Raw genomic sequence first — 10,881 nt, 5'->3', positions numbered from 1 at the left:
GGGTGCAGTAAACCCGAAAAGGGGGCGAGGAGGCCCGCGGGAAGAGCGGGGGAGGAGAGAGGGAGGAGCGGGGAGGGCCGAGCGCGGAGGAGGCCGGTGCTGAGCGCCAGCGGCGCCCCTGACAGAAGAGGGGGAAGCCTGGGGGAGCGGGCCTCGGCGCGGAGGGGCCGGCGCGGGGAGGCGGGCGCCAGGCGGGGGTTTGCCCGGCCGCCGCGCGTGACGTAGCGCCGGGCAGGGCGTTATCAGCTGCGGGGCCGCGGCGAGGGACGCGCGGCGACAGCGGACGGCGCCGCCCGGGCCCGGACGGCGGCAGCGCGCGGCCGCGAGCGGGTCCTGAGCGCCTCTGGCTCTCGCCCCGTCGCCGTGCCCCGTCTCAGGGCGGCATGAGCCCTCGGCCGCAGCCCTAGTGCCCGCTTCTCCGCCCGGGCGGCCCGGCTGCGGTGACGGGTGCTCGCTGCGAGGGTGGGGGCCATGAAGCCGAGTGCGGCCGGGACGGCGAGGGAGCTGGAGTCGCAGGCGCCGGCCCGGGGCGAGCAGCGCGCGGGGGAGCCCGAGGGGCGCTGGCGGGAGAAGGGCGAGGCGGACACGGAGCGGCAGCGCACCCGGGAGCGGCAGGAGGCCACGCTGGCCGGGCTGGCAGAGCTGGAGTACCTGCGCCAGCGCCAGGAGCTGCTGGTTCGGGGCGCCCTACGTGGCGCCGGGGGCTCGGGAGTCGCTGCGCCCCGCGCTGGGGAGCTGCCGGCGGAGGCGGCGCAACGCAGCCGCCTGGAGGAGAAGTTCTTGGAGGAGAATATCTTGCTGCTGCGGAAGCAATTGGTAGGTCGTGCCTGGAGGTAGGGGCACGGCTGTCCCTGCACAGGGGCTGGGATTCGGGCAGGTGGTCTGGGGGTGGGCGCGAGGGTGCCTCCGCCTGGGGGGAGTCTCCCTGTTCCGGGGTCCCCATTCCTGCGTGGGGCGTGTGCCCGCTTTGTGTCAGGTAAGGGGGGTGGTCACAGGGGCTGGCGACCTCGCGCGGATTACCGGGAGGGGGTGGCAGCACTCCCCTCCTCGCGCTGTCTTCGGGGTTCTTGGAGTCGCATGGTTGTAACCTTCAACCTCTCTAGTTGGACGAATGCAACGCCCCCTCCCCGAATGTTTGCAAACCCTCCTTTAAAATAACCATTTCATTTGGAGCTCTGAGCTTCGTGTCCTCCCGCCGAGAGGGGACAAAAGCCGAGGAGGGGGCTTGTGGCGAGGTTAACTGTCCAATGCTGAATTTTACGATTACGCGGAAGCGCACGTAGGGAGCCCTGCCCCTCCCAGGGCTCTCGGCCTGCCGGCTTTTGCCTGGGCTGCTGCTTGATTTCAAATAGAAGCCCTTTGTATGAGGCAGCTAAAACACGCAAATGATAGAAATTTGGCTGGAGAGAGTGCCCCGTCCTCTCATATTTTATGTGACCGGTGGTGGAGGTGGGAGAAGAGAGAACCTGCTCTTAGGCAGCATTTATCTTACTGGATTTCCGTCAGTGTCTCAGTCATTCTATGCCATCTGCATTAATGGGGAAGAAAAAGAACTTTGGCGCTTAATGTATTGATGAACAGCTTTTGACCCCGCCTCAGAATAATGGCGGCAGCTTTGTTATGGTGACCTCAAAAATGTAGTTTTGAAAACAGAGAGGAAAAAATCTTTTTCTGACCATGTGATACTGTCTGAAACTAGACACATGCTAGATAATGTCCTTCCTACAATAGTGAACACAGGTGATGCCATGTGGTTATTTGTCAAGGGGTTTCTTGTATTATCTCTTTTCAGATAATTTTTCTCTCTCCTCTCTCCCTCTTTCTCTCCAGCATCAAAGGGCTTTTACTTTGGTTCATTTTTCCTGAAGAAACTCATTCTAGCAAACATGCATATATGGTTTTGTCTACAAGCTTTTTAAATCAAAGGTCAGACAGGAGGAATAATATTCCTGTGCATCTATTTTTTTAAAGCTGTATCCTGGTTTGTGCACTACCTTTTTTGGCTTTTTACTGTTTTTTTGGTACCAAACCAGATTCGTGTGTAACATGGATTTGAGTCAATTCTTGCCGGTTATGCCTGGTCATTGACATTTTATGCATTGTCTTGTATGATAGCACCTTTTTCTCTTCACGAGTTTCAAGATTGTGAGTGGCACATTCCTGTTGTTCCCTGGAGGGGAGCAAGGCAGCATGTCAGGAGAATTTCAGTCCAGTCAGTGTTTGTGGTACTCTTTTCATTTGTAGACTTGGCATTCATGATTTGAACCAGATGCCTTTTTAGTTCTTTTGCTTTCCCAGCAGTAGGAAGCACTAGGTGGCGGTGTGAGTTAGCACTACAGATCTGTCACCTTTGGAAACCCGAGTTGAATTCAAATCTTGATGGACCTTCCCTTGAGGGTTTTGGATTTTGCCAGCTCACATTATACTTGGCACTGGCTATTAGTATTAGTTTCTCACTTTCAAAGGCCCTAAGACTGATTAAACCCACAAAGCAACTAATAGAAAACAAAACTCTGTGGGACATTTGGCCAGAAAATCTCACCTAAGTAAGAGTATAGTATATTGTAGGAAATATCTTACACCCTGAGTTCAAATTAAAGAGTCTACTGTGAAGTATGGTTTTGTAAAAAATTGGTTGTATGCAGAGGGTTAAAAAAAAAATCTCCTTTTCTGGAGCGCCTGGGTGGCTCAGTCCTTAAGCATCTGCCTTTGGCTCAGGTCATGATCCCGGGGTCCTGGGATCGAGTCCCACATCAGGCCCCACATTGGACCCCACATCGGGCTCCCTGCTTGGTGGGAAGCCTGCTTCTCCCTCTCCCACTCCCCCTGTTTGTGTTTCCTCTCTCGCTGTCTCTCTGTCAAATAAATAAAATCTTTTTAAAAATATTTTTTAAAAATCTCCTTTTCTTGTCCTTACCTATAAAAAGCGAGTTTGTATATATTTGTTTATACAAAAAGCAAGTACCACAAAATCTAAGAAAGTAAAATGAAACGTAGGACATATTCTTGAAGTTTTTTTTTTTTTTTAAATTTCAGGTCATCCAGTAAAATTTTGGTTTTGGAAGATTTAGTGAACTCTTCAAATGGTAATCTGAATGGTTCTTTGTGACCAAAAATGTGTTCATTTTTCCTTTCTGTGTTTCTTCCTAATCAGAATTGTTTGAGGAGAAGAGATGCTGGTTTGTTGAATCAGTTGCAAGAACTTGACAAGCAGATAAGTGACCTGAGACTAGATGTAGAAAAGACATCTGAAGAGCACCTGGAGACAGACAGTCGGCCCAGCTCAGGTGAGTGTGTGAGCACAAGGATAGAATTCTGCACTCAAGTTCTACTTCAGGCCCCTGGGTTTAGCATTCCCAGACCTGCAAATGGCAATGGAGTTTGTTTCTGGGGCAGAGAGAATTAAAAAAAAAAAAAAAAAAAAAAAAAAAAGCAGTCTGCCATTCAGCTGTATGAGAGGGAAATAAAACCAGATGACAAAATTTTTAATAATGAGATTGATCTGACTGGAGTCTCCTGAGTTTAAAAATAAAAGCTTCTATTCAAATTTCTGGAAGAGCAGTCCTCCTTTGAAACTTGAGAAAGTCAGAACTGGGCTAGAAAATTAGTCACACTTCAACTTCCTGAGACCACTTCAAAAGTTTTTTTTTTTTTTTCCTTTTAAGCCATTTGGCTCCTTAAATAGATTTGTTTTTTTCTTCAAATTATTCCTTCTGAGACATTCATGATAAAGTTGAGGCTTTGACAGATCTAAGTCTCTTTCCTTGCACATCTTTAAAGGTGGGGTCAAGGAGGACAGTCGATTTGAGGGTGAGAGTAACTTTGAAATGTATCCATAGATACGGGCTCTTTGCCTTTTCCTCAGAATCGCTTGAAATAAAACCATACAGTCACAATGCTAAATCCAGTGAACCAAAATTGACCCCCCCACCAAAACCTCCCTTTCCTACCTTTCCTAGTTGATTAACCCTTTTCCTTTTAAGCACAAATGTGTACTATTGCTTGACATGATCTTAGTTCCAAACGGTGTTTTTATTTGTAGGGTTTTATGAGCTGAGTGATGGGGCTTCAGGATCCCTTTCCAATTCCTCTAACTCGGTCTTCAGTGAGTGTTTATCCAGTTGTCATTCCAGTACCTGCTTTTGCAGCCCCTTGGAGGCAACCTTGACGATCTCCGATGGTTGCCCCAAATCTGCAGGTAAGACTTTTTAGAATTGATAGACATTTTTTTAAAAGATTTTATTTATTTATTTGACAGAGAGAGACACAGCGAGCGAGGGAACACAAGCAGGGGGAGTGGGAGAGGGAGAAGCAGGCTTCCCGCCGGGCAGGGAGCCCGATGCGGGGCTCGATCCCAGGACCCTGGGATCATGACCTGAGCCCAAGGCAGACGCTTAACGACTGAGCCACCCTGGCGCCCCTTGATAGACATTTTTAATTGGAAGGGGTCAAAGGCCCTTAAAGATTATCTAGCTTCAACCCCTTCTATTGATAGAAAAACAGAAGGTCAGAGAATTTCATCAACGTGTTACATTTCATGACATAGTTGATCTAGAACCACGATGACCACTATTCAAGTCCTCTTTGAGGACCAGTTAGCTGATGGTGGCAAGATAGCTTATCTTTAGAAATCCTGTTCCAATATTACAGATCTTGGGCTCTGTTTGTGAGCCTTTGCCATTAGTTTAACTTGTTTTCATTTTCTCTTAAAATCCACGTTGGATCTGTTTTTTTTCTTCTTTTAATCATTTAAAGCTCAAACTTAAACTAAGTTAAATATATCTGTCAGACTGATTGGCACTTCAGGGAGCAGTGGCCTCTCCAGGTTCTCCAGAATGGCGAGCTGTCTTTTCTTCTAGCAGGTGGGTGGGGTGAGATTCCCCTGGGCCATGTGCCACTGTTCCCCATTTTGGGTTATCCTTGCAGTGACCTCCAGAGAGAGTCATGCTGTTGTTGGTATTGGAAGATTTTCTGCATTTCCACTGTATGTCACACACTGTACCGAATGCTCTGCATACATTTAGCTCCTTTGAATCCTCCCAATAGTTCTACAGGGTGTGCAGGTATCGTTAGCTCCATTTTATGTCTCAGAAAAATGAGGTCCAGTGAGGTTAGGTTAATTGTTTAAGGTTATATAGCTAGTGGGTGGCAGAGGCAGGATTCACACTCGGGACTAACTGCCAGGTCCAAGTTTTTTCCACCACACCCAGAGAATTCAGAAATTGCTGTGTTCGACCTTCTCACTGAACAGAGGAGGAATTTGGTTTTATAAAAACAGTTCGTCAGAGGCTCCTCATTTGCTGAATGGCAGAGTTGTTGCTGAAACTTGGGACTCCTTGCGTAGTTCTGCTTTATTGTGGTTCCTCAGAACAGAGAAAACATGGAGAGGAGCTGTAGGTGCACAAGTCATTGCACTCTTGGTTGGTCTGTGTCCTCCACTTTGGTGGAAAGGCTGAATTTTTGAGATCTGAGCAATGCAAACGTAATGCCACACAACTGAGGCCGCTGACTGACTGGTTTCTTTGTGTTTGTACTGTGTGCTGTCAGCAGCAATCATTTGGGGAAGCACAAATCTGTGTTATCTAGAGTGTCCAGGCCTCAAGTTCATTGGTAATTGCTCCCCTTCACTCTGCAGATCTGGTTTCAGAGGGAAACTTTAAAACCCATCAAAGGCGCTTTGGTATAGGTTTTCCTTGAAGACAGACCCTTGATCTCCCAAATGCCACATCTTCACATAATTGAGACAGTTGTACTGGGCCTTGGGGACTGAGAGGTCTGTCTTGTTCCTTAACTCTAAATAGGGAACAGGGACAGAATGGTAAAGTGTAGGTAAATGTAGGGCAGTGCTTAAATGTAGGGCGAAGATAGAGTAGTGGAGGAAGAGGGATGGGCAACGATATTAGGTAGAAAGGTTTCCCTTTCTTACAATTAGCTATTTATTAGGAGTGGAGGTGGAGGGGGTAAGGACACAGCACTTTTACTTTATAATAATCTTTTCTTTACAAATGAATCATAGCATTTCTGGGTCCAAAATGTATTTTTCCCCAGGACTGCTAATTATTATTGAAGGTCATGGAGCTTTCCCTTAAATTAAGCAATTTACATAGACTCTGGCACATAGTAGGTTTTAATATTTGAGTGAGTAAATATAATACAGGATATATTAGTGATAAAAACTTTGGTTTTCCTTAGCTGAAGTTCATTAAAGGCACTTGCTATTTATAATAGTCACCAAGGTAAGACATCAAAATCATTTAATAAAGCAAGAAAGCTTGATTTCATTGTGTTTTGGCATCTACATTTTTGAGATGTGGAAAATTTATTCATTAATACTACAACTCAGTCTTCTAAAACCTTATCAAGAATCCCTTCCTATTTAAAAATAGTTTTATTTTTTAGTGTCATTATTGAAAGTATAAGGTGATTATTATTTATATTTGGTTAGTCTCCTTTGAAATTTGATCAGTTTCTTTGAATTTCCAGTTGACAGTTATACCAAACATATGTCATTAAGTAGTAGGTCTAAAAAAAAATAGAAAATGAGGAGAAAGCTCTCAGAAAGTAGTTTATCTGCAATATTTCAAAAGGAAACCAGGAATAGAATATGGAGGGTAGAGTAGCCCAGAGAAAGAATGATTCAAAAAATGTTTTTTTCCTAGTTACAAATGCAGTGCATACTTACTGAAAATTTAGAAAATAGGAAATGAAGTAAATCTCCCTTGCTTTCTACACTGCAGTGCTACCATTGGCATCTTGGTGTGCTTCATCTAAGACTTTTCTCTTTGCATATATACAGCCAATAAAATTATAATCATAGTCTGGTATTATATCATGATTTTCACTAAACTTTAAAGGATTTTCCCCATATTATTCAGCAGTGTAAAAGTATTTTTAACGGCTGAATACTTTTCCTTCAGAAGATATATCATTTCTTGTTACACATTTCTTCCCTTATCCAGTAGTATGGACTGTATGTAAAAGAGTATAGTAGCTTCTAGGAATAGTTGTGGATTCTTTAGCATTCTCTATCTCTGAATTCGTTTTCATAGAAACTGGCCTGAGTCAAGCTGGCGCTGACCATTTCTTCAGAGTGTACCTTTAAATGTCTTTCAGATCTCATAGGATGGTTGGAATATAAAGAAGGCCGCTGTGAAGACCAGGCCTCAGGGGCAGTTTGTCATTCCCAATCCACATCACAATTTAATTCCCTTGGTATCATTGCAGATGTGAATCCCAAGTACCAGTGTGATCTGGTGTCTAAAAACGGGAACGATGTGTATCGCTATCCCAGTCCACTTCATGCCGTGGCGGTGCAGAGCCCAATGTTTCTCCTTTGCCTGACGGGCAACCCTCTGAGGGAAGAGGAGAGGCTTGGTAACCATGCCAGTGACATTTGTGTGGGATCTGAGCTGGACGCCATCAAGACAGACACTTCCTTACCAGCTCCAAGCAGTTTGTGGTCTGCTCCCCATTCTTCATCCAGTAAGAAAATGGATGGCTACATTCTGAGCCTGGTCCAGAAAAAAACACACCCTGTAAGGACCAACAAACCAAGAACCAGTGTGAATGCTGACCCCACGAAGGGGCTTCTGAGGAATGGGAGCGTCTGTGTCAGAGTGACTGGGGGTGTCTCACAGGGCAACGGCGGGAACCTTAAGAATTCTAAACAGGTGCTTTTGCCCTCTGGCGGAATCCCCTCTTTGGACAATGGGACATTCTCCCCACTGAAGCAGTGGTCAAAAGAATCAAAGGCAGAACAAGTGGAAAGCAAGAGGTTGTCCCCACCAGAGGGCTGCTCGCCAGGCGCTGCCACTGAACTTCCAAGTAAGCATCTGCCCAAAAATACCAAGCCCGCCTCCCAGGAACACGCTCGGTGTCCCACCGCTGTGACCGGGGAGTCCCCCAAAGACGGCATTCAGGTCCTAGCCGCCTCCCCAAAGGAGAGCCCCGGGAGGGGCCCCGCGCCGCCGCAAGAGAACAAAGTCGTCCAGCCACTGAAAAAGCTGTCACCGAAAAGCGGCCTGCCGCCTGCCCCTCCAGCAGCGCCCCCTCCTGCCCCGGCTGCGCTGCTGTCTTCCGCTTTCTCCGTGGAAGAGCGGCCGGCACTGGATTTCAAGAGCGAGGGCTCCTCTTCTCAGAGCCTGGAGGAAGGGCCCCCGGCGAAGGCGCCGTCGGTCCCCGGCCCGCAGGCCACGGGCGGCCGGCCCCACCGTGGCGCCCGGACCGCGGCCGCCCCGCGGGGCTCGGCCCCGAAGCACCGGGGCGCCCTGGCCCTCCACGGGCCCGACAGCGCGCTGCCCCCCGTGAGGGAGAAGAACCGCGCGGCCGGCAAGAAGTGCCGGTTCCCCGACGACGCGGATACAAATAAGAAACTCAGGAAGGCCTCGTCCCGGGGGAGGAAGGGCGGGGGCGGCCAGCCGGACGCCGGTCTCCCCAGCCGGCCGCCCGGTGCCGGCCATAGGGCCGGGGGCAGGGCGCACGGCCACGGCCGGGAGGCGCTGGTGGCCAAGCCCAAGCACAAGCGAACCGACTCGCGGCGCTGGCGCTCGGCCGCCGAGGTCTCCCTGGAAGAGGCCCTGCGGAGGTCGCGGCGCGGCCGGCGCGAGCACGTGGGGCTGTACCCCGCTGCCGTGCCGCTGCCCTACGCCAGCCCCTACGCATACGTGGCCAGCGACTCAGAGTACTCGGCCGAGTGCGAGTCGCTCTTCCACTCCACCGTGCTGGACACCAGCGAGGACGAGCGCAGCAATTACACCACCAACTGCTTCGGGGACAGCGAGTCCAGCGTGAGCGAGGGTGAGTTTGCAGGCGACAGCACGAGCTCCAGTGACTCCGAAGAAAGCGGGGGCTTGATCTGGTCCCAGTTTGTCCAGACTCTTCCCATCCAGGCAGTCACAGCCCCAGTCCTCCACAGCAACCCCACGAAAACCTTTGTCAAAATTAAGGCTTCGCATAACCTCAAGAAGAAAATCCTCCGCTTTCGGTCCGGCTCGCTGAAACTCATGACGACCGTCTGAGGAACACCACTGGTGGGGAGGGTGGGGTGTTTTCTAGTTTTCTAGCGCAAAAGGTGGCGTCTTATTTTTTGTGTGACAATTTCACGGAATGCTCTCCTTTTGTTGAGATAAACCGGAGGTAAATTGTGTCGTCTTCATCCTGTAGGGACGCTAGTGCCTTTAACGGAAGGTAAAGAATGTTTTGCTGGCTAGGAGTAAATACTGGGTTTTTAATGGTGGTGATAGTGAATGAATTTTGTGGTATCAGGTGATTTTTATCGGAAGTTCTCCGAGCATCTCTGAAGGCACAGGTTTCGATGTTCACATCTTATTGGGATGGGACCTTTTGATCTGAAGGTCAGGTGGATGGAATTTAGGACATACGTTTGCTTCTTGATTCTCTCGGGCAGTGTCTCCACCAGGGTTTTCCTGTTGAGGGGCATCACATACAATTGTGTGAAGTAGGTACGATGGACAGTCATTGTTTTCTGTAATTTTTTATATAGTCTCCCTTTCTTAGATGTATCCCCCATTCTATTTTCTTCTCAGAACTGTTTGGTTTACTGGACTCCGAACTTGAAGACCAGACCCTAACTCCAGAGCTGGTGACCTGGATAGGGAGGCTGGTAATAACCTTAAAAGGATTCACTAAAACTTTCGTCACACTTGGTGCCTAGGCCCTGGTTACAGTAACCCTTTTATAGGGCCGATTAGCCAACATTTTGATGCCTTTCTCCTCCTCCCTGATTTGCAGCAGATCCAACCATTTCTTTCTGGAAGGACTTGCCTTTGTGATAAAATTTTGGTCCTTGGGTACGGAGAAATTCACTAATTGAATAACCCCTAGGTATGACTCCAAGCCCAGAATTGCTCACTGAGCACTGTGCCACCTAAGTATTGGCCCGAACATTTTAGTGCAATCCAGTCCAGATTGGACCACTGACCCTGTCTGGAAGGGCTTTAAAAAAATTTTTTTTTGTTTTGGTAAACAGTATTGTGTAAAATGGTTTTTTGTACCAATATATGCATGTTTTGTGCATGAGTAGTATTTGTTTTGATATTTCTATGGATGTTAAATTACTGTATGATATAAACAGTATGTGTTTTTATATATCATTGTGTAAATTTAATATAACGCATTTTATGCTGTAATAAACAATTTGTTTTACTGCTGTTAACTTTGTTGTTTGGGTATAAAACCAGCTACACATATAAATCTTGTGCTGATTATTTTGGGATTTCTATTCTAAGCATTAGAATATTTGCAATAATTAAAGCAGGTTTTAGCTGTAGGCTTCGAATGGATGGTGAGTGAACAAATAGGAAAAGCAAACCACTTCTTTAGAATAGTTAAGGTATTTCTTTAAAATTTAAGGTAAATTTGGTAGGTGTCTTCTAAGGAAAATATTTCTGAGAAGTCTTCCCCCTCCCCCAACTTTTCAGTATAAAAAATTTCTGATATGGAAAAGTTGAAATGATAGTACAGTAAACACCCAGATTTTACATTTGCTAGCAATTGCTAACACTTGCTTTAACTCTTTTTATGTATATATTAGGTTAAGCCATATTGCTGGTTTTGAAGGTTAAAGACAGATTTTGGCAATCTTCCCTCTTTCTACCACATGGCTGTACTCAAAGTAAATTTCAGGCATCATGGTATTTCATCTCTAAAAACTTAAGCATGTATTTCCCAAGAACAAGGAAATTCCTGTGTATATAACTACAACATCATGATCACACCTAAGGAAAACTGACAATAATTCTGAATATCATCAAATATTTAATCTCTATTCAGATTTTCCAATTGGTTTCAGAATTTTTAACAGCAGTTTCCTCCCTTTTTCTTGCCAGGTTTCAGTGAGTATGTGGCATTTGGTTGTAGATC

General features: G+C 47.2%; 1 protein-coding gene across 2 annotated transcripts; it reads left to right on the top strand.

Moving 5' to 3' along the window:
- The first annotated feature begins 471 nt into the window (after positions 1-471).
- Positions 472-9,980, top strand: DACT1 (dishevelled binding antagonist of beta catenin 1). Of its 2 annotated transcripts, none has more exons than XM_028101208.2 (4): positions 472-816; positions 3,155-3,287; positions 4,043-4,198; positions 7,225-9,980. In XM_028101208.2, the coding sequence occupies exons 1-4, from the start codon at positions 472-474 to the stop codon at positions 9,015-9,017; spliced, it is 2,427 nt and encodes an 808-aa protein (XP_027957009.1). In that variant the 3' UTR covers positions 9,018-9,980. The 2 variants fall into 2 exon arrangements, with proteins under 2 accessions (XP_027957009.1, XP_027957008.1); XM_028101207.2 differs by having other exon boundaries at positions 7,114-9,980.
- The last annotated feature ends 901 nt before the right edge of the window (positions 9,981-10,881 follow it).

Source organism: Eumetopias jubatus, unplaced genomic scaffold (assembly GCF_037043125.1).
Source record: "Eumetopias jubatus isolate StellerSeaLion01/CBP00866 unplaced genomic scaffold, mEumJub1_p1.0 scaffold_7, whole genome shotgun sequence".
NCBI classification, from domain to species: Eukaryota; Metazoa; Chordata; class Mammalia; order Carnivora; family Otariidae; genus Eumetopias; species Eumetopias jubatus.
Note: the sequence above shows the minus strand (reverse complement) of the source record. Positions and strands in the feature narration are given on the sequence as shown.

Bases quoted from the DNA above. Each gene is read 5' to 3' on its own strand.
- DACT1 (XM_028101207.2), top strand. From the start codon at position 472: ATGAAGCCGAGTGCGGCCGGGACGGCGAGGGAGCTGGAGTCGCAGGCG. The intron at 3,288-4,042 runs GTGAGTGTGTGA...TTTTATTTGTAG, and splicing joins AGACAGTCGGCCCAGCTCAG to GGTTTTATGAGCTGAGTGAT. The intron at 4,199-7,113 runs GTAAGACTTTTT...AATGTCTTTCAG, and splicing joins TGGTTGCCCCAAATCTGCAG to ATCTCATAGGATGGTTGGAA.